Raw genomic sequence first — 23,607 nt, 5'->3', positions numbered from 1 at the left:
GATGCATAGACAAGCACACACGGACTAACCCCCCCTGTGTTCTGTCACACCGCAACCGTTCATGCTTACAGAGTCCCTTCTCTCCTCTCACATTCAGTGGCGAGATCTCTGGCACATATATTAATCCCCCGAGTGCATCGGGTGATACCGTCACGACGCATGGCTGTTCTGTCTGTGTTGCTGCTCCCCTCTGCCGTTCCTCTCTTGTTGAGATGAACAAGCGGGGAACCGTAGACCTGGATAGATGCATACGACAAGCAAACACGGGCGGTCTGCCCCTGTCTCTGTCATAGCACAGCCACTCGTGCTCCACGCTCGCGGAGTCCCTCGCTCCTTTCCCCACAGTGGTGAGGTCTCTTAACGGCTTAGCTAGCACGCGGTATTACGGCTCGCTGCCTCTAAATGCAGCTGTCCAGTGTTCAACGATTACAGAGCTTCATGCCCCTCCCCTCCTGGAGCGGCGCGATCTCATTCGTCTGCTCGATAGGGCCGATTCGCCGCTATTGGAGCACCAAGAACACTCATTATAAGAGAGCTTCATGCCCCTCCCCTCCTGGAGCGGCACGATCTCATTCGTCTGCTCGATAAGGCGGACACGCCTCTATTGGAGCGCTAAAACACTTATTATAGAGCTTTACTGGCCTGAGCCGATCTCACTTCAGATAGCTCATTCTTCGTCTGCCTGGTAATTTCTCTCTGGTTTAGACGGAATCAGAGGCAGAACGAATTTGTTTATAATATACTGAGGCCCGAATACCTCCCTTTATTCAATCCCGTCCTATATCAGTGCGCTGAATATTGGTACATTCTTATATATATACCCGGTTTTTCTGCCCTTTTAATAAACGGCAAAACCGCGGGCCTCACGGCAGACTTCCTCTCTGCGATGGGTTCAGTCTGACATTGAACCACCTAGACATACTACCCTGCTCCGTGAGCCGTTCGGTCACCGTCACTACTGAGGCTTGTGCACCTGAACGGCTGAGCTCTGGTCTCCGCAGCACAGCTGCATCAACAGAGAACGAAACTGTCTGGGAGAAAAGGGGTTATGTCGCGCCTCGGCTGGACTGCCCTGAAATGTTTTCTGTGTGCTGTTTATCCAAACATACTGTGTAATACTGTCGGCTATGCGACCTCACTATAGTGGCGAACGGTATTTAATTCCTCTAAAAAGAGTAATTTCCGTGCTTACTATACTGTGTATTGACACCCACGGTTGTACGGTGTCTCTAAACACTTTATCGCCTTACTGACAAGCAATCAGTAATACGCACACACGGCCCGCTGTCCATAATTCTATCGACGCTAGCCGAAAAAAAACCCGGTTTGGCCATATACTGTGTATTGACACCCCACGACTGTACGGTGTCTCTAACACCTTTCTGCCAAATTCGCTCGCAGCCCACCTCAGTTTCTCCGCTACGATGCTGATGGCGCAAACGAGCACGGTCTTACGGCTGTTATTCTTTCTTCCTAGAGGAAGGACAGCCTCAGACTTTTGCATGGCTCCAAGCGTTTGAATCGCGCCCTCTCCGGACGGCCACTCAAAGGCTTACAGCCAAGCGGTTTATGACGTTTTTCAGCCATATAGCTGATTTATATTAGCAGATCCGAAGACGCTCACACCTCCGCTCCAATACTCGGAGATATTAAGGGTAATATCAACCTCAAGTGAGCTTGCTACCCGCCACAATAAGTTTCAAAGCTTAAAGCGCGCGCACAGTCAGACGCGCGCGGCATCTCGTTTAAGACGGGCACACGTACCCCTCTAACGAGCCTCAGAAAGCTGAATATCGTGGCATTCTGTTCATAAGTCCACTTCAGTTTGACTAAGCAAAGGTCCCGCCCCGAGCTGACGGCCGGGAAGCTTGCTTAAGTTACACACGGCTGCATGAAGTGCTGTCATTACGAGCTAGCCCAGCATTTGCTGTGGGTTGAACACGCTTTACGACGGCAATCAGCCTTCGGCGCGTGGAACGCCGTTTGTCTCATATAAATCACCTTGTACTGTGAATACGGTACATTAAGAGGATGATTTAGCACTGCAGCACTCTCGACCGTGTTATTGTGATAATGCGGTCGGGCAATCTACGGTGGTTTCATTATTTACCGAACCAGACTGAGATCTCGCCCCCTGAACAAGCTGACGAGTCATCTCCTTTATAAACTCATTGCATCGCTTTATAAGCTATGTTCAATCAGAGTGATTGGCATCTCATGCTTAAACTACCAATATTAACCCATTACGATGGGCGTGCGGAGATGGCATCCGTGGGACACAACCTACATTACGTGCCTTATGACACATTGACACAAGCTGCTAGGACCCCTTTCACGAGGCGTCCTTATGCAAAGTCTGATCCATTCTGTCTAGTGACATTTGAAAGTCAAAACCCCCCGCGAATCGCCGGTGGAACACTTTCTCCTCACTACAGAGGCACGGCGGCTCTCTCCCCTACCTATATCTATGTGGCCGTGGTAACAGCGAACCACGCTTTTACGACCGACCATTCATTTAATTCACAAGCCTGTCATCTCTCAGATGCGGACGGCGGCGGTAATAGCGAACCATGCTTTTACGGCTGGCCATTCACTTTATTCATAAGCCTGTCATTTCTCAGATGCGGACGGTGCCCGAGGCACAGCGCTCTGGAACTGTCCAAGGTTCCATCAGACGATCAGCTGTTCATCTGCGTCACAGATCACTCACTAGAGCACCTGTCAATACAGGCTATTTATGGATCGTTGACGTTATCACCTCCCGTGACAATTATGCTCACTTGTCTTAGAGCATGGGCATGGTCTTAGAGGTTTCTCATTTGACAATTGTGACACGGCCGGCTGGTCCCCGCCGTCCACGTTGTCAGTTTACAGCTTCGACATCCCTGCTTCGCGCACTACTGAGGTTTGTTGCATTAAAGGTGCGCCCATTAGCTCACCTGTATGCACGATATGGTTTTTAATTATATGCGTCCACCGTGCGCTTAGAGAAGCTCACATGTACACGCTATAACATTTTGGTATACAATAAGATGCGCTTGGGAAAGCTCACCTGTATACATAGCTGTGTTATGCTTTGTGACACATACATTGTTGTTCATCTGTGTACGTTCACGGTGCGTTGGGTGCCCACCGTTACGTTCATCAATCATATCTGTACACATTCACGGCGCGTTCTGTGCACTGATTTATCTATACGCATTCACGGTGCACTGAAGAGTTCACCCGTGTGCGCACAATTTATTATCAGAACACATGACGGCGCGCTCGAGAATCTTGCCGGCCTGTGCATTATAACACTCTGATTCATCTATATGTATTCACAATGTATTCAAGTGTTCACCTGTGCCCGTGCAATTTATAGTCAATACACATTTACGGCGCGCTTGGAAAGCTCACCGATCTGTGCACTATAATACTACCTATATGCATCCCGATGCGCTCGAGGGTGCACCTGGGTTCACACTATTGTGGTATCTGTATAATCCCACGCTACGAACCGTTCTGCCGCATATTTTAGTCAGATCGGCCGTTCGTGAGCTTCGCAGATCACTCACTACGTATGTCTGTTGCTAACAGTGGTTATTTAGATGGATCGTTGAAACCATCGCACTGGCTCACGCCCCTCTATGAGCTATGTCCTATATAGAGCCCACTCTGTGCGAGTTTGGCTTCTTCATGAACTTGGTCTACAGGGGTATCTATATCTATATTTGATGTCTGCTACGCGGCCGGCTGGTCTTCGCCGTCTACGTTGTCAGATTGTACAGCTTAGACGTCCCTGCCCTACGAGCGCAGGTTCTCTCGGCTCAATCATGCACGCTCATGCGTTTTATGTGTACACCACGGTGCGCTCAGCGAGCTCACCAACGTGACTCTGAATTTACTTATCTCGCACAGCCGCGGCGCGCTCGGTACCTCGCCGTCTTGTGCTATGCGTTGACGCAATGCGAAGTGAACCGTATTGAAAGGGAACGCTTAGGTTACTCATGTAACCCCGGTTCCCTGAAATAACGGGAACGAAGCATTGCGTCTCTTGCCGTGCTACAAACGTCTACGCAGCGAGTGTTATTCGGCTGCGCGCTTCAGTCGAATAATAATGAGCTCCTGACGATTGAACCGCGCTTATATAGGGACGCGTTCCTCCCGCGCGCGGGTTCAAACGTCATTGGACGTTAACCAATAGGCTTCAGTCACGGAGTAAACAGGAGTTTCCCCCATAGCGTCAGCTAACTGACGCAATGCTTCGTTCCCGTTATTTCAGGGAACCGGGGTTACGTGAGTAACCTAAGCGTTTTAAACATTTAACACTTTTACTTACTTCCAGTTGAAGCTGGTTTTAACAGTCTGTGTACTGTAAATAAATTATAATACATGTCCCCTCTAGTTTAATAATTTCTGACACCCCTACTGTAGTTACTGTAACTACACTATATTTGCTTTCACAGACACATTCACAACGGACCCGTATATCTTCTCCCCTTCTCTGTGTGCAGTCTGAATCAAAACATTTGCAGTTAACAGGTCATGTGTGAACAGAACCTTTCCGGGCTCCCAATTTACCAGTAAGACAGGTTGTAAGATTACCAGTAATTTACCGGTAAGTGCGATGTGTAAACTAAAAATATAGGAATATCCGGCATTAAGAACGGACAACGTCAGACCGCGCTGACATCTTCGGGCCAATCAGAACGTTTTTATACAGATGACGCGTTTACCCCCGCATTGTTTACGGACATTTCCACACACATGCTGCTTAAAAGTCAAGCACACCTGAAGCTAACATCCACATTTCTTCACCAAAGTTGTTTAAAACAGCTTACCATCTATTTGCCAAACTGCCAACGTCCTTAGCACATTCTCTGTGAAGCCTAATGTGGAAACACAGGTTCCGTTTGACGCCGCCTAAAGGTACATTTACATTATAAGCGACTTTGTCGCTGTGTGTCGCTCATCTCTTTCAAAAGAGCCGTTTCTAAATCTAGTTGTCATAAACAAATGAGTAACGTCTGCTCCAGTAAATGACAAGATGCGAATGAAGTGACCTCCACTGCTTTGTTCTCATTGGTAGTCGCTTCCGATTGTCGCTCATAATTTGCATAAAGTTAAACTTTTGATTTCTTAACTTTGAGGCGTGACTGGACACGCCCATCCAGCCGTCAACGGTCACTGACGCTCGTGTCACCAGACGCCACCGAGCTTACATTAAAATCAATGAGATTGCGTCACTCTGCTACTGCTAGTCGCTTATAACGTGAATGTACCTTAACCCAATGTTGTTTGGTCACAAGCAACTTCGTAACCATCAGCGTTTGCCACAGATGTGAAAACAACAAAATACGTACTGTGGATATTAAAGGCAAAGTGCACAATGTTTGGAAAACGCTTTGGAAAAGGAAACGGGCTGACTACCAAAACACACTTATAGCCAATCAGCAGTAAGGAGCGTGTCTACAAACCGACATCCTTGCCGGGTTGCGTATGTGTGGGGCGGGTCTTTTAAAAGAAGGTCCAGATTCTATTGGGGTAGGGGCATGTTTGGGTGTAATCATTAGGGGTGGAACAGTACATGTATTCGTTTCGAACCGAATCGGTACGGGGGTCACGGTTCGGTGCATGAATTTAAACGGAGAATACACGGTATGAAAATAAAAAAACTTTTAATTAATGCAAAATAATTAATGTAATGCGGAACTACAGTTAGATACGCGGGTTCTTTTTGGACAGCTAATCTGTTGCCCTGCTTTAGCTCTGAAGCTCTAATTGGCACCGATGCAGCCGAGCTCCGCCTATGTATGCGCTCTATCAGGGCCCGTCTACATTCTGGCACTCTGCAGTTTTTGGTCAGGTCGACGCCACTCCAGTCAGTTAGTGAGCAGCGATAGCGAGGATGGCAAGTGGTGTTCCACAAGAGTTAAACGCTCTGCCGGCCTCTTTAAGATCTCAAGTTTAGCAAAACTTCAGTTTTCCAGTCAGTTGCAATAGTACAGGCGAGAGAGTGGTGGAAAAGACGAGGACTGTGCGTCGGCGTTGTTCAGCAGTTGTTAGGTATGTGAGTGGAAATACATCTAATCAGGGCTCTCAAGTCTCACGCATTCACCTTGACACACACGCATTTCAGTCAGTTCACACGCTCACAAGCCACACTTTGTATTTCTCACGCTGAGAAGTAGGAGATTGTCCTGCTAATATACAATTAATGGACGAGGCGCAGTTCCCTTTCAGTCGGTCACTACGACGTCACGTCGTGACCGACGAATTGGGAACCGCTCCGCGGGTGACCTATCTACTTCGAGAAACTATGAAAACGCCAATGAACTTGGCATGCAGGTATTTGCATAATGCCGGCGCCGCCCCGCCAGGTGCGTATATAAGCCGCAGGTGCACAATCCCAAATTAGCTTTTATTGCTTCGAAGCAGGCAGACATCTGCTCTCGAGAAGCTGTTACTGATCTTCGTAGATCCTGTGCTGCAGAGAAAAAGATCTCAGCTTGCTGAAGTTAGTTGGGCAAAGACACCTCAGCGGAGGCTCGCAGTGTTTTTCTCCACCCTTTCTCTCTCTCTCTCTATCTCTTTCATTTAGGATTTGAGTTCGAGTGAGTGCGTTGCCTCTCCCTGTGTGTTTCACCAGCTTGCACAAAGAGTGATTTCTCTAAAAAAGCAGCACGTTTGAGCTTTGTGTCTTTTTAAGACAGCCACTCATTCGTGTCACGGTCGGGTGCGTCTTTTTAAAGATGGCATTCCGCCCGTGCTCCGTTTCTGGTTGCGGTGTGTTCATCGCTCCCCGGGATGGCCACGAGCGTTGTGTTTCGTGTCTAGGGCTCCAGCACGCAGAGGCAGCATTGCGTGATAGTTCATGCTCCATCTGCGAGGGCATGACTATGGCGGATTTGCGGAGACGGGTGTCGTTTCTCGCCTAAGGGAACCAGTAAGTACTACGTGACTTGTAGCTAGGGCTGTGACGATAACCGCGTCACCGCATCACCGCAGTAATGAGATGCCAACCGCGGTGCTGAGTTCATCATCGTCATCACCGCACTTTTTATATTTTCATTATTTTGCTGGTGAAAGTTACAGAAGTCATATGGTGTATGATATGAACTATACACAAAAGTCATTGTTAATCATAATTTACTGTCTTCCATCCTGTGTTCAAGGGTTCTAGAGAAAAAACTGCTTTCCGCACAAGGGGGAGGGACGGTGCATTAAACATATATAGGGGTTTATTATGTGCGCATGTCTTATAATTGTTATTTAATTACTTAGTTTCAGTACTTAAATACACACAAGTAGCCTACTGTCACGGGCGCAATCTTCTTAAACATGAAGCCATTAATTTAAGCGCGTCATGCCCAGGTGCTCTGATATTCATTGCATGCCATGGAACTGTACCAACTCACTCACTGCGCGAATAACAAAATCTCAAGTGCAAGGAAATCTCACAGCCATGCGCATTACATTATTCAGGTGCAAGAAGGTCACCGGGCAGCACGAAATGCGCGTTGGTACTGATAAGTATAGCATAATTATTTAAAACTATAATGGTCAAACATGCCAACTATAGTTATGAAGGCTAGCGCGGTCGGCTGTAGACCTATATGTCTGACTATCGTAGCGAGGAAATGCCACTATCTAAAATCACATCTTGTGATGATTAACTATCATGTGGCGTTTGTCGGACTTGGGAGCACCAAACATACCTTTAGTAAAGCATAAAACTTCAGCCCAGCAACGACAGTTGGAAATCTCCAAGACTTTTGCGAGAGGAGCAAAGTACCATAGTGACATCAGTCAGGCAGGTGAGGGCTTACTGACCGCGTGACCCGTTAATGCTGTAAACTAATTTCTCCAGCTCGGGATCAAAAAAGTTTTATTATCTTCTTGATTATGTAAATGGACAGCAGTAATTTAAAGCATTGATTGGAGTATCCATAAGTTTTGCGCAGTTATTTACGGGATGATGCAATACGTTATTTCGTTTCGTATCTGCTTTGAAAAATTATAATTAAACATATTAACTATAGTAACATGAAATAATATTTATTTTCGTTTCTTTTGAGTTTAATATGAATTATGGAACAGTTTTTGTCATTGTTTGTAACCCATTTTATTGTGCAATAAATTATTTAACGTTCAACCCGTTGCGTTTGGAGGAGTGCGTTATATCCACGGAGTGTTACCCGAAAAACACTCTAAAAATGTCTAAAGAAATTGGAATCAAGGTTTTGCTTACAAGAAACAATGTTAAGCTCGGGCTCGGCATGTTCTTTCTAGTTTTTTTCAGGTTGCTATTGTATGAAATGTATTGTACAAAATGGGTTATAAACGATGACAAAAAATTATATAATTATTATATATATGTATTGCTATATATATATATTATACCTATGGAAATAAATATTATTTTATGTTGTTATTGCTAATATAATTTGTTGTTTTAATAATAAATAAGAAGACGTTTCCGATGCTTTGCGGGGGTGGGGGGTTGTGCTTTTGGGCTTTGGGGGTTACTGTTGTGCGGTTAACCGCATAACCGCATGATTTTTTTATGCTTCACCGCGGTGAGAAAATATCCTAACCGTCACAGCCCTACTTGTAGCTAGTACGTACATTGGCCGGCGTACTCTGAAACTGTCCGCTGCGCGCCGGCCCCCCAAAATTTTTCCCAGACCCCGGGGTGGGGCCCATCTCGCCCGAGGGCCGGCCCGGTCGCGTGAGGTGCGTCCCGTCCCCCAGGACCCCAGGGGGGCGGAGCTAGCCGGGGTCAAAAACATGGGGTTTCTCTTGCAGTAGCAATTTAGGAAGTGCAATTCATCGGGCGACGCCCCCGGACCACCCCATGACACGGACCCACTATTTGTCCATTTGCCCATTATTTGCGTGGATTGACCCCCTGACCCCACCTGACCGCACCCCCACCCTCCCCATGACACGGACCCACTATTTGTCCATTTGCCCATTATTTGCGCGGATTGACCCCCTGAACCCACCTGACCGCACCCCCGACCCCCCCCCCATGACACGGACCCACTATTTGTCCAATTGCCCATTATTTGCGCGGATTGACCCCCTGACCCCACCTGACCGCACCCCCAACCCCCCCCCCATGACACGGACCCACTATTTGTCCATTTGCCCGTTATTTGTGCGGGATGACCCCCTGACCCCACCTGAACCCCCCCCCCGACCCCCCCATGACACGAACCCACTATTTGTACATTTGCCCATTATTAGTGCGGGATGACCCTCCTTTAGAGCCTCAGCGATTTCGACCGCGTGGACTCGACGCAGACGACGCCCAGATGGCATCAAGGTAACTTTCGTGCAATTTCGACATGTACACGAACCCACTATTTTTTTTTTATGGAATCGATGACACGTGTCAGTGGCGTAGCTCCGCCCCACGGCGAATAACCGCCCCGAGACGCACGTTCCCGAGCACGGCTCGACCCCCTCATCACGTGTGAGCGGTTTGAGCTAAATCCGGCAAAGTTTAAAATTTTGTCCAAAAAATTGACGTAAGGGGTACGTACCCCTGTCGTCTTTTTTGGACCAAATTTTCGACCTCCTCCGATCTTCACCAATCTCGCACCACGCGTCAAGCGTGCCGAGACTGAGACAGGGGTGCAGGTCCCACCCTCCTAGCTCGTTCCTGTGCCGAGATAGAGGCCTGACACGTACATACAAATAGTCTGCCAATGGACAAATAATGGGTTTGTGTCACTGCTTTCCTTTAGAGCCTCACTGATTTCGACCGCATTAGCGCGACACGGACGAAGCGCAGAGAGCGTTGAGGTCACTTGCGCGCACGTACGACATGTACACAAACCCACTATTTTTTTTTTATGGAATCGATGACAAGTGTCAGTGCCGTAGCTTCGCTCCGCAACGAGTTACCGCCCCAAGACGTGCGTTTCTGCCCACGACCCGACCCCCTCTTCACGCGTAAGCGGGTTTGAACAAAATCCGGGGACGTAAAAAATGTTGTTAAAAAAAAAAATGACGTAAGGGGTACCCCTGTCGTACCACGTCACCGCACCCTTCAAAACGCCCCCACTCTCAAGTTGTCGTACGCGCGCGCAAGTGACTTTGACGCTATCCGTGCTTCGTCCGTGTCGCAGTCATGCGGTCGAAATCGCTGAGGCTCTAAAGGAAAAAACTGACAAAAACCCATTATGCGTCCATTGGCAATCTATTTGCAGGCAAGTGTCAGGCCCCTATCTCGGCGCAGGAATGAGCTAGGAACGTGGTACACACATTCCTGTCCTAGTCTCGGCACCCTCTACGCGCGGTGCAAGTTTGAAGTAAATCCGGGATTTTTTTTATCTCAGGCACTGAATTTCGGCCTTTTTTTTCCAATTTGAATGCCCGTAGCTTAGCCCTCAAGAGGGACACCAAAAAAAATAAAAAATCTATCTCGGCCAAGGAATGTCGTAGAGACTTGGGGGTGGTGTCGTTTGAAAGGTCTCGCCGCCCCCTCAGACACGCCCCCAACCCCAAGTCTCTATGGTCCCGCCCCTTTCCGATACACCATTGTTTTCAAAATGCCTTTTCAAAAGCGCATAGCTCCGCCCTTGAAAGAGCCACTCCCTCGACCCTGGGCTCTTTGTAAAGGTCTTGACCGGGCCTTTCCAACGAACCCTCATTCGAGTCTCTAAGACCTTCCTGGACTGAGCAATGAAGCCCCAAATTGAGCTTTTATTCACCCTTTTTCACAAAAAAGCCCTAAAAGCCAAACTCAAAAATCCTTCTCACAGAAATTTTACCAGGTGAATCAGCATCGTCTGAAACGCCTAGAAAACTTGTTTCCTGGTGACAAATTTTCGCGTCCCATACAAAAAACATGAAAAAATAGGATTTTTGCAGCCTCACTGAAGGGCCCCAGAAGGGCCTAGGTGCCCCAAATTCGGGGCCCTGGCTCACAGAGTACCCCTCTACGACATATCCAAAGACGGGTGTCGTGGCGCGAAAGAATAAACAACCAGGAGTTGGTTTCCAGAACTCTCTCTCCTCGCGACAGCCCCTCCTTGGAAGATTCCCCTGAGGAAGAACCTTCTTTCTCAACAAGAGGGCACATTATGGCACCCGGCCCCGACCTGTGGAACCTCCATGTGTGGTCTCTGGATGGGGCACGGAGGATTTGAATGATTTACCACAAGAGGTATCTAACACTATTGCTGCAGCGCGAGCGCCGTCTACGAGGCAAGCTTACGCGCTTAAATGGAACCTGTTTGTCGACTGGTGTTCTTCCCAACGTGAGAACCCCCGAGAATGCCCGATTAGTGTTGTGCTTTTGTATCTCCAGCGTCGTTTGGAGAATAGGCTGTCACCATCCACTATTAAGGTCGATATCGCTGCGATATCAGCTCACCATTCACCCGTAAACGGTAGGACAGTGGGTCAGCACGACCTGGTCATTAGATTTCTTAGAGGCGCTCGAAGACTGAATCCTTCGCGTCCTCCCTCTATTCCTCCTTGGGACCTGTCCTTGGTGCTAAAATCACTCCAGGAAGCCCCATTTGAGCCTCTGCATATTGTGAGTGTTAAATTTCTTACTATGAAGACTTTAACTCTCCTTGCTTTGGTTTCTGTTAAAAGGATAGGAGATATTCATGCATTTTCGGTCGATGATTCGTGCCTTCAGTTCGGGCCAGCTGCATCCAGCTTAACACTGAGACCCCGGCCTGGCTTCGTGCCCAAAGTTCCCACCACCCCTTTCAGAGATCAGGTGGTGAACCTGCAAGCGCTGCCTTTGGAGGAGGCAGACCCAGCCATGGCTTTGTTATGCCCTGTTCGTGCACTACGTGTGTATATAGACAGGACACAAGGCTTTAGGACCTCAGATCAGCTCTTTGTTTGTTATGGTGGTCAGCAGAAAGGAAAAGCTGTCACCAAGCAGAGGATGTCACATTGGATTGTGGATACTATAGCCCTTGCATATCAGAAGCAGGACGTGTCTTGTCCATTTAATTTACGTGCCCACTCTACATGCAGTGTGGCATCATCTTGGACACTGGCTCGCGGTTCCTCGCTAACGGATATTTGTAGAGCTGCAGGCTGAGCGACAACTAATACGTTCATAAGATTCTATAGTGTTCGTGTCGAGCCGGTATCCTCTCGGGTTCTTCCTGTTAACTAGTTAAAAACACAGAGGGTCGGCTCGTGTGTCGGCTTGGAGCCTCTATTTTGGTGCTGCACATTTGCACCATTATGGAAGGCCGTCTAGACAAAAACGTCACAAAACAGTTTTTGGCTCTCCTCCACCACCCTGATAGCCGATGTTGCTGAGCATCTGCTGTCAGCCTATCACTGATGTATTTTCTGTAAACCTGTGTAGGCTAGGCATCCACATTTGTCCCCTACGTGGGGTTCATTTGTGTGTATAGTCCATGGGGTTCAATCCTCCACGTTTTTCCTTAGCAGAGCTTGCTCTGCATCTCTCTGCTTACCATGTATTGTTCAGAGTCTTCTTATGAGCAACCTGTCGGTTGTTTCATATTTTTATGTCATCAATTCAACCTTCTTAGGGTGTGGCTTCCGCAGTGTTAGCTCCGCTCAGTTTAGACGCTTCCCCAGTTCGCTGGTTCACTATCGTGGGTTAGGGAACAGGTAGTGACCGGCCTTCTGCATTTCGCCTTAGGTTCCGCCCCTTATGTGGAGGGCGGAGGGCTTTTACAGACACTGGAAGGGTTCAGCTGCAGTGGCCTTTTGGTAGGGATTCCCAAATACGTCGGTCACTACGTGACGTCGTAGTGACCGACTGAAAGGGAACGTCTCGGTTACGTATGTAACCCTCGTTCCCTGAAGGAGGGGAACGGAGACGTCACGTCCCGTCGCCACAGTTTGCTGTTCCATTGCTGTTTTTAGGCCGGGCACTGTTGCTCGGCTTCTCAGCAATAATATAGCTAATTTGGTATTGTGCACCTGCGGCTTATATACGCACCTGGTGGGGCGGCGCCGGCATTATGCAAATACCTGCATGCCAAGTTCATTGGCGTTTTCATAGTTTCTCGAAGTAGATAAGTCACCCGCGGAGCGGTTCCCAATTCGTCGGTAACGACGTAATGTCTCCGTTCCCTTCCTTCAGGGAACGAGGGTTACATACGTAACCGAGACGTTCTGTCGAGTTCAGCTGCTTTTTTAAAGTGTGCTCAACTTTACGCAGCGCCATCAGCGTCAGAGTACCGCGAGAAATCTAGCGGAGGAGGCTGATTTCAAATCGCTCTCGCTTTACTCTGACGTCATCCACTTGTCGTTTCTTGCAGCGCCTCGTGAAGTCGTACACACCTATTAATTCATCCTACAAGCCTTGTTCTTTAGTACATTAATATGAAATAAGGCCAAAATGTAATTTTAAAATGTATTTAGGTAACACTTGTAATACATTTGAACCCATATTTGTATGATAGATGAGTACAAGATTACTTAAAGTGGTATACATTTTTGAAATACGAGATAGTATGTTTAATGCATTTCAGTTCATATTCATGACATCTCAAAATAACACTGAAAAGGAAACCTATGTTTTTAAGATTATCTTAAGTACTAAAAAAAATGCCTTCTTCATTTTTGTTTTGCGTTTCCCTCCATTGTACCGAAAGTGAATCGAACCGTGGCGCCTGAACCGAGGTACGAACCGAACCGGGACTTCTGTGTACCGTTCCACCCCTAGTAATCATAGACATTATATACGTAGACACCTCATGACGTGCTGGAACGCATCAAGCATCGGCGCCATATTGGATGGGTCTCCTCAATGTACGCTAGCACCAGAGTCAATGGGAGTTAAAGGAAAGAAAGCCATACTATGGCCGTATTTTGTACAGCTTACGGTTGCAATAACCGGCACAGTATTGATTCCAGATCACATGGGATTACATTTCACAAGTACGATTGAACAATCATTTTGGTTATTTTATGTATTATTTATAATATTATGTCAATGTTCAGCAGGAACTGGTACTCTCTCTCATTACCTTTTGCTGTTTTTTCTTCACATTTGAAGGTTTCCCAGTGATATAGGCATGAGGAGGCAATGGGAAGTTGCTATAAAACAGGAGGGTTTTGTTGTGACAGAGTCGTCAAACTCTGATTCGTTATTAGCAACAGTCACTAGATGGCGCTTCAGTAGCGCGGCCGCTATTTGGAATGAAAATTCTCACAGCCAATTCATTCTCAATTAATTCATATTAAAATTAATTGAATACCCAATTACAAAAAATACCTAATTACGTAAAAATTACATAAACATTGTGTACTAAAGTACTTTTTAAGTAAAAGTAATGTTTAGATGTTTAATGTACTTAAATATAAACCAAAAACTTGAAATTATGAAATGTAGTGGAGTAAAAATTATGATAATATGCTTTGGAATATAAGTTTTCCAAAGAAAAACACTGATAAAATACAGATACTTGAAAATGCACTTATGTAGAAAGTAAAATACTTAAGTAGTGTCTGCCTCTGTCAATATGCCATACTTAAAGAGCATAATACAAAGTATTTTAGCACGAAAGCGGTATTTTTCAATGTGTGACAGCATCCTGTATCATTACTAAATCTCTGCCGCTTATAACAATTCAAACCGTGTGAAAATCCGGTAAAAATTAGAGGAGTTATGATTATTCCTCATTAGAAATGAATGCAAGGGAGCGCACTGGACACCCATCCAAGATGGCGGCCGCGCGATACATCAGCTCCAATAGGCAGCTCAGCCTACGAGGTGTCTACGTATATAATGTCTATGGGTGTAATGCTCTGCCACTGGTTTGGCTGATAGCTTTCTTCTGTAGTGGATTTCTGGCACTGTTGTCAACTGAGGAATTGCAGACCTCCCTCTGGTGGGCAAACTATGCAACACTCATAACATGAGTGAAGCATGAGACTCTGTTTCTCATGTTTTATCGGCCGTTATAAACGCAGATGCCGATTTAAATGTAATTAGCTCATATCGGCCCATAATATCGTCCAGGCTCTAATTTAAATATAACAAAATAATGTTCTTTAACGTGAAAGTTTTAAAGCTTTAAGAATAAATACAGAAACACATTAAACACACCAAACTCATATAACATCTGCACCACTGAAGATTTGAGATTTAAGAGTGAAGAGACTGTTCTTACTGAACTAATCTGGATTCACAAATCACAGGTAACAGCTGCTGAAGTTCTTTCAGTGTTTGTTTTCTTCCTTGGATAAAATCTGCCAGTCTAAACTCCTCAAACTTCTGTTCTGATGTCAACAACACAAAAACTACAGCTGACCACTGAGATGAAGAGAGTTTGGTTTTACATATTGTTTTAGATTTCAGATAATGTTGGACTTCCTCCATTAGTGAATGATCACCCAGTTCATTCAGACAGTGAAACAGATTGATGAATTTCTCTGTTGAAAGATCCTCACTGATCTTCTGTTTGATGTATTTGATTGTTTCCTCATTGCTGTGAGAGCTGTGATCTGTCATCTGTGTAATCAAATCTCGAATGAGTTTCTGATTCGACTCCACTGATAAACCCAGAAGAAAACGAAGAAAAAGATCCAGATGTCCATTTTTACTCTGTAGAGCCTCATCCACAGCCTTCTGGTGTACTTTAGAAAAATTTGTTGTCAGTGAACAGTTCTCGAAGAACAGCGGTGTGTTGTTGTTTATAAAGGAGATGTGAGCATATAGAGCTGCTAGATGTTCCTGTATAGTCAGATGAACAAAGCTGTAAACTTTCCCCTGATACAAACCCAACTCCTCTCTGAAGATCTGAGTACACAATCCTGAGTAGACTGATGCTTCTGATACATCAATGCCACAATCTCTCAGGTCTTCATCATAAAAGATCAGATTGTTTTTCACAAGCTGCTTAAAAGCCAGTTCACCCAGATTTAAGATTAAGTCTTCATCCTTCACTTTATTCTCATAGTCCTTCTGATGTTTGATGTTTGTCTGAATGATCAGGAAGTGTGTGTACATTTGTGTGAGAGTCTTGGGGATCTCTCTTCTCTCTGCTTCACTCAATATTCTCTCTAGAACGGTGCCTGAAATCCAGCAGAACACTGGGATGTGACACATGATGTAGAGACTCCTGGATGACTTCAGGTGTGAGATGATTTGATCAGACAGACTCTTATCACTGATTCTCTTCCTGAAGTATTCCTCCTTCTGTGGATCACTGAAGCCTCGTACCTCTGTGACTCGATCAACACACTCAGAAGGGATGAGATCAGCTGCTGCTGGTCTGGAGGTGATCCAGATGAGAGCAGAGGGACACAGATTCCCCTTGATGAGGTTTGTCAGCATCACGGCCACTGAAGTTGATTCACTAACATCACACAACCTCAAACTGCTGTGAAAATCCAGAGATAGACGATACTCATCCAAACCATCAAAGATGAACAACACTTTATATTCATCACTGAAGATTTCCATTTCTTTTGTCTCTGGGAAGAAAAGATGAAGAAGATCTAAAAGACTGAGTGTTTTGTCCTTCATCAAATTGATCTCTCTGAAAGGAAGTGGAAATATGAGGTGGACGTCCTGATTCTCTTTCTCTTCAGCCCAGACCAGAATGAACTTCTGTACAGAGACTGTTTTTCCAATGCCAGCAACTCCCTTTGTCAGCACACTTCTGATGTGTTTGTGTTTTTTAGGTAAAGGTTTAAAGATGTCATTACATTTGATTGATGTCTCCTTTGTTGTTGTTGTTCTTCTTCTGGATTGTGTCTCAATCTGTGTCACTTCATGTTCATTATTGATCTCTCCACTATTACTCTCTGTGATGTAGAGCTCTGTGTAGATCTCATTCAGTAGTGTTGGGTTCCCCTGCTTTGATGTTACCTCACACAAACACTCAAACTTCTTCCGCAGATTTGATCTGAATTTGTTGAGGACTTCAGCAGGATTAGAGTCGTGGCTGTAAAATTTAATGTGTCAGATTATCATATAGGTATGAGTAAAAAAGCAAAATGTTGTTTTGCATCACATGATACATGATATATTAATAGGGTAAGCAAATCATGAGGATTTATTCAAAATGTTCAAGTATTTAGATAATCAACTTTTTCTAGCATCTACTGTCATGGTTCTGCCATCTTGTCCTTTGTTTTATCTAGTCTTGTGGCAGAATCATGACAGACCCATGTTTTGTGTGGGTTCACGTGGTCTCAGTATTGGTTTACTGGTCCACGTGTTCCCTGTGTCTTGTCTCTTTTACCCCGCTCCCTTGTCATCCTCTCCTCATTATTGTTTGATTCACATCACCTGTTCCCCTCTTGATTTGCTCCCCTATTTAATCCTCTTGTATTCATTGTCCTGTGCTTGTGCATTGGTCCTAAAACCTGTGAGTACCCTGTCAAGAAGTTAAGTCTAGTCTTGTCAAGTGTTTTGTATATTTAGTGTTTTGTCTAGTTTATTGTTTAGTGTCATAGTCTAGTCTTGTCAAGTTTAGTGTTCTTTGTAATATCCTGTTTACGTTGTTTTGCCCCCTCGTGGGTTTTATTTTCTGTTTGTAATATAAATAAAGTCTTTTCGTTTGTACCTGCTGTCTGCACTTGGGTTCCTCCATACATCCACATAACATCTACAACAAAAAAATATAAAATCCTATGATTTACCTGAAATCGGGACTCATGTTTTCAGTGAAGTCTTGTGGTTGATTCTCAGATTGCTCAGTCGTCGTCGTCTTCTTACAATCGGGTTCTGTTCTGATTCGTCTGGATGGCAAGAATGAGAATCAAGAATCACTTTACACTTTAATATTAGTGAGATTTTTCACATTATTCTGTTCGACTGTTCGGACGCTTTTACTTGCGCTCTGTGCTTTGCGCTTTTGCTTTTTCGCTTTTATCTTTTGATTCAACTACCAGCAGTTCAGCACAGTGCTCAAACTAAACAATTGGGCACTCACACTAAAACTACAAATTCCTGGAACTATATTGATATTTGGAATATTCAACAACTTGGGGTTTCTGTCATAGCGGTCTACCAGTCTGCTATTGCCGGCAGCTGACAATCCTAAAACAAGACAACACAGCTGCCCACACTCAATCAGAAGAAAAGAAGATAAAATGCCTTCTTTTGGATCTCAATCCACCTGCTGCTCAAACTGTCACAGACTTTTACAAAAGATTGCAGTTCTCGAAACAAAGTTACTTGTGGTGCTGCCGACCCTGCCAGAACATACAGCGGAGTTTCATTGAGGTCCTTCTCAACATAAAGCTGGTGAGTCCTGTGAACCTAATGCTTTTCAACAGGTCATAGTGAGCTCAGAGAAACCTAAAGAAATTGAGGACACAAACTGATGGCATAAACAGGGTGCGAGACCCAAAAGTGCTCAAGACATTAGACTGTCACGAGTGTCACAAATTGCTGCATTAGCATCATCTACCCCAGATATGGGTACAACTCGAGTAGCCAATATTGCTACTCTACCTCCCCCTGTACGGCTTGAAAATAGATTTGAAGCACTAATGAGTTTGGGTGAAGAATCCCCAAATGTTAATGGACACACATCACATCAGCAAGTAGCTTACAGAGCTAACAGACGCTCAATATCATACAGGCAGCGGCGCTCCGCTCAAACAGCAGCCGAGCCAAGCACGCTGATAGTGGGTGACAATATTATCAGAAACTTTGGAAGCAAGGCTACCCGTACATACTGTTTTCCTCGGGCAACGGTTTCTGATGTTAACAAGGAACTTTGCAACATTCTGATGAAACATAAGTCTGTCAGTCGGATTGTCATACATGTGGGAAAGAATGATATTCGGAAGGAGCAGTCTGAGCTCCTTAAGGGAGATTTCAATGAACTTTTTGAAACACTTGCAAGACTGAAAGTTCAATCTTTCATCAGTGGACCTCTCCCAGCCCGAGGAACAAATATGTTTTCTCGGCTACTAAGTTTAAATTCATGGCTGCAAAAAACCTGCACCATGAGAGGACTGAATTACATTGACAATTTCAATATCTTCTGGAGCCAAAGGCAACTTTTTAATACAGATGGTATCCACCCAAACAAACTAGGTGCTAGGTTGCTTAAAGACAATATCTTTTTCTCCATGCATCATCCATCAGCTGAGTGTGCCAGTCCACTACTGAACAGCGAAAATGACCACAGGATTTTACACCAGCACCTGGATGGACATTCAAATGACAAGGATAAAACTCTGCAGTCACAACTACCGTTCACAGACACAGCTCAGGCTGAGTCCAGCCCACAGACCTCGCTACAGCTGGATTGTGAATCAACACCTAAGGACGTTTCTGTTGATAACGACGATCAGAGAAGGAATGATAACACTCCCTCCCAGCCTTCAGGAACACCAGAATCACAGCTGATGTCGTCACACTCGCTCTCCCTCTCTCCAACATCACCCCTTCTGTGCTTTTCAGAGAAAATGGAGAAACTGGTATTTGCTGGAACAAAGCTCTCCCACTCTATTGCTGCGAGTCCCCAAATATCAACCAAGAAACGGCGGGCTCCTCAATCACCAAAGCCTTCGGGCCCAGCCCGCCCTCCACCTCCATCTGAGAGAGCACTCCGACCTCTGCCTCAACGTCAGGGATCACACCAGCCCTCAACTGCAAACAGCACTGGTAACTGATGTGTTTTGGGTTCCCGCTACGTCAGCAGTAACAATCATAAATATTTTAAGAACAAGCGGGTGCCCGATGTCCCTTTAGCTTTCCCTATCTCTGTCCTTACATGTGATAGAATGACGAAGGCCTTCTCCAGCCGCACAGCAATTCTATCTAATTTACTGCCAATAATATGATATTCTGAGATTGAAACAGTGCCAAAACCAGTTACTGTTAAGTTAGCACCTCTGAACATCCGTTCACTAAAGAACAAATCCTTTTTAGTTAATGATCTTATCACCACTAACAACCTGGACTTTATGTTTCTAAATGAAACCTGGTTAGATGACAGCTGCAGTGTTTACAGTGACCATTTCTGTGTTTACTTTAATTTATTGATCTGTCCTACCACTGATGCTAGATCTGTCTATTTCAAAAAGAGGTTCATAAATGAGAACACCAGTGAGGTATTTATGAATGCTATATCAATGTTGCCAAACATATCAGCAGACTCTGTTGATGTTCTCCTTGAAAACTTTAACATAAAAGTTAAAGATGCCATTGATGGTATAGCTCCAGTATAGGTCAGGGTGATCACTGGCAGACATAAAGCACCCTGGATAAACACAACAGCAGTACAGCACATGAAAAGAACATGCAGAAAAGCTGAACGTATGTGGCGGAAAACAAAACTTGAAGTACATTATAGCATCTATAAGGACAGTCCTCGTGCTTTCAATGTAGAACTAGGCACAGCTAGACAGACCTTCTTTTCAAACATTATAAACAACAACATAAACAACACTCGCACTCTTTTTGCTACTGTAGAGAGACTAACAAACCCCCCAAATCAAGTTCCTAGTGAAATGTTCTCTGACAACAAATGCAATGAGTTTGCAACCTTTTTCTCTGAGAAGATCAATAATATCAGAATGACGATCAATACAGCCTCACATTGTACTGTGGTCAGTCAGATATCATTGCAACAACCTCAGAAATTAGTCATTCTCTCAGAATTTGACCTAATTGATATAAAAACCTTGGAAGAAACAGTACATATCTTAAAGCATCAACTTGCAGCCTTGACACGCTCCCCACATCTTTCCTCAAAAAGGTACTTAACTGCTTAGAAACTGACCTCTTAAAAATAATAAACACCTCTCTGATCACAGGCACTTTTCCAGAGTCATTAAAAACAGCAGTTGTTAAGCCTCTCCTAAAAAAGAGTAACCTAGACAAAACCATACTTAGCAACTACAGACCAATCTCAAATCTTCCGTTTATAGGCAAGATCATTGAAAAGGTTGTTTTCAATCAGCTGAACAAATTCTTAAACTCAAATGGCTATCTGGACAATTTTCAATCTGGTTTCCGTCAGCATCACAGCACAGAGACAGTGCTCATAAAGATAATAAATTATATTCACTTAAACTCTGATTCAGGTAAAATATCAGTGCTGGTGCTACTAGATCTTAGTGCTGCCCAGGGCCGGGTCTACGGGGGAGATTCTCCTTCTGCCCCCCAAAAATGTTCAGCCAACCTTAAAATAATGGAGTGTCTTTAAACAAAAATGTCTTCTTTAGCCAAGCGCTAGCGTTTACAGCTCCCGCCCACTCTCATCGGATTATCTTATTCAAGCCTTAGAGGTCTTTTCAGCAGTAATTAAGTCACAGGAAAAGCACTACTGTTCTCTATGACGGTAACTAAAAAAAAAACACATCTTTAAAATATATATCAGAAACAATGCAATTTAGTACTACATAAACGTAATAACCCAACACATATTAATTTGAAAAAATATTTAATAGTAAAACATGCCCAAAATAGCCCCTTATCCTTTCTTGGACTCACCTCATTATTTATTCATTCAAATACAACAGCCAATGGCAAGACTCCAGCAGCATTTAATGTGTTTGTTTTAGACGTAGTTCTGTTTATTAAAATTAGAATATGCAGTTTGGTTGTGGCATGCTATATAGTAGATATAAGATGGTTATACAGTAAATATACAGTATTGTAACAGCTGAGCATCGCGTGCAGTTTTAAATTCAAATTTTAGCGGGTTTGTCATCGTCATTCATCATTCAGCTCGCGTTTGAGGAAAACTTCACACGCAAAAATCTACAGACTCTTAAGTTCAGGAGCAACTTTCACTCCGCAAGGTCATCGTAAGGTAAAACGTTGTATTTTATAATGTTGCGTTCTATTATAATATCTAATTTGCTGTGTTATGAACAAAGCAATGTGATTTATCTTTGGTCTCGTCGCGAATCACACTTACAGTATTTTACGGCTTGTGCTTTTGTCTGGTGCTGTTACAGGATAACCTTTGACGAATTTGTCATGCATGTCAAATTGCATGATGTTTCAAAATATATTATTTAAAGCATTGTTCTTTGTTGTGATATTTGAGGTTGTTGCTGCAGCAGCATGATAGGGTCAGGAATGAATGACAATACAGCTTATCACATATCACATTGAAAATACATTATTTTAAATGAAGAAAATGTTTGAGAAGTGGAAATAAAGTTCCTAACAAGTGTTTATTTAGAATAAAGGCATATGTTGGGTAGGGTAGGTATAAGAATGGCTTTAATTTATCTATAAGTGAAATAATAGATTAAATGCAGTGTAAACATTAATAAAATATAGCTATATGCTTTGTATTCATATCACCTGCTTGCCTGATTTCATTAATTGTGACTAAATGTGTCAAACTAGTGTAATCATTATAACATTATAAATCATTAATCTAATTGCATCTACTTTTAAAATTTGAATGTGCAAAATGACATATAAATAAAAATAATATAAATGCAAAGTAATATTGGATTGAAAAAACATTCATAATTTTAGTGTATGAATCATTTTAGGCGAGAAATGGCTGCCCACCCAAAAATCCTGACTGCCCCCCCAGTCCAGCAAACCTAGTACCGGGCCTGGTGCTGCCTATGACACGGTACAGTAGATCACACCATACTCTAACATAGACTGGAAAACTGGGTAGGGCTGTCTGGGATGGTCCTCAAATGGTTTAAATCATACCTACAAGGAAGAGGTTACTATGTGAACATAGGTAACCATAAATCTGAGTGGACACCCATGACATGTGGAGTCCCGCAGGGTTCAATTCTTGCACCGCTTCTGTTAAATTTGTATATGCTCCCACTTGGTCAAATAATGAAAAAGAATTAAATTGCTTACCACAGCTATGCAGATGACACCCAGATATACTTAGCCCTGTCACCTAATGACTACAGCCCCATTGACTCTCTATGTAAATGCATTGATGAAATTAACTGTTGGATGCGTCAAAACTTCCTCCAGTTAAACAAAGACAAAACTGAAGTCATTGTATTTGGAAATAAAGATGAAACTCTCAGGGTTAATACTTACCTTGACTCTAAAGACACAAAATAAAGTCAGAAATCTTGGTGTAATTTTAGAGTCTGACCTTAATTTCAGTAGTCACGTGAAAGCGATAAGCAAATCAGCTTACTACCATTTTAGAAATATTGCCAGAATTAGAGTTTTTGTCTCAAGACAGGACTTAGAGAAACTTGTTCATGCTTTCATCACCAGCAGGGTGGATTACTGCAATGGACTTCTTACTGGGATCCCCAAAAAGACCATTAGACAGCTGCAGCTAATACAAAACACTGCTGCCAGAATTCTGACCAGAACCAAAAAATCTGAGCACATTACTCCAATCCTCAGATCCTTACACTGGCTTCCTGTTACATTTAGAATAGATTTTAAAGTATTGTTACTCGTTTATAAATCACTTCATGGCTTAGGACCCAAATACATGACAGATATGCTAACTGAATATAAACCTAAAAGATTACTCAGATCATTAGGATCAGGTCAGTTAGAAATACCAAGGGTTCACTCAAAACAAGGTGCGTCAGCATTTAGTTATTATGCCACCTCTAGCTGGAATCAGCTTCCAGAAGAGATCAGATGTGCTTTAACAGTAAACACTTTTAAATCTAGATTAAAAAAACATCTGTTTAACCCTCTGGGGTCTAAGGGGGTTTTAG

General features: G+C 44.1%; 1 protein-coding gene across 4 annotated transcripts in view; it reads right to left on the bottom strand.

The window, feature by feature from the left end:
• Positions 1–23,607, bottom strand: part of LOC135771790 (uncharacterized) — a 407,895-nt gene that overhangs the window by 86,571 nt on the left and 297,717 nt on the right. For all 4 annotated transcript variants that reach the window (XM_065282140.1, XM_065282141.1, XM_065282142.1 and 1 more), the window contains 2 exons: positions 17,602–17,700; positions 15,123–16,901 (listed from right to left, as the gene is read on the bottom strand). In XM_065282140.1, coding sequence (XP_065138212.1) covers positions 15,123–16,901; positions 17,602–17,700 — 1,878 coding nt within the window. The remainder of the gene's footprint in view (positions 1–15,122; positions 16,902–17,601; positions 17,701–23,607) is intronic.

The sequence above is a fragment of the Paramisgurnus dabryanus genome, chromosome 8 (assembly GCF_030506205.2).
Source record: "Paramisgurnus dabryanus chromosome 8, PD_genome_1.1, whole genome shotgun sequence".
In the NCBI taxonomy this organism is placed as follows: Eukaryota; Metazoa; Chordata; class Actinopteri; order Cypriniformes; family Cobitidae; genus Paramisgurnus; species Paramisgurnus dabryanus.
The sequence above is the reverse complement of the archived record's forward strand: the minus strand, read 5'-3'. Positions and strand labels throughout refer to the sequence as shown.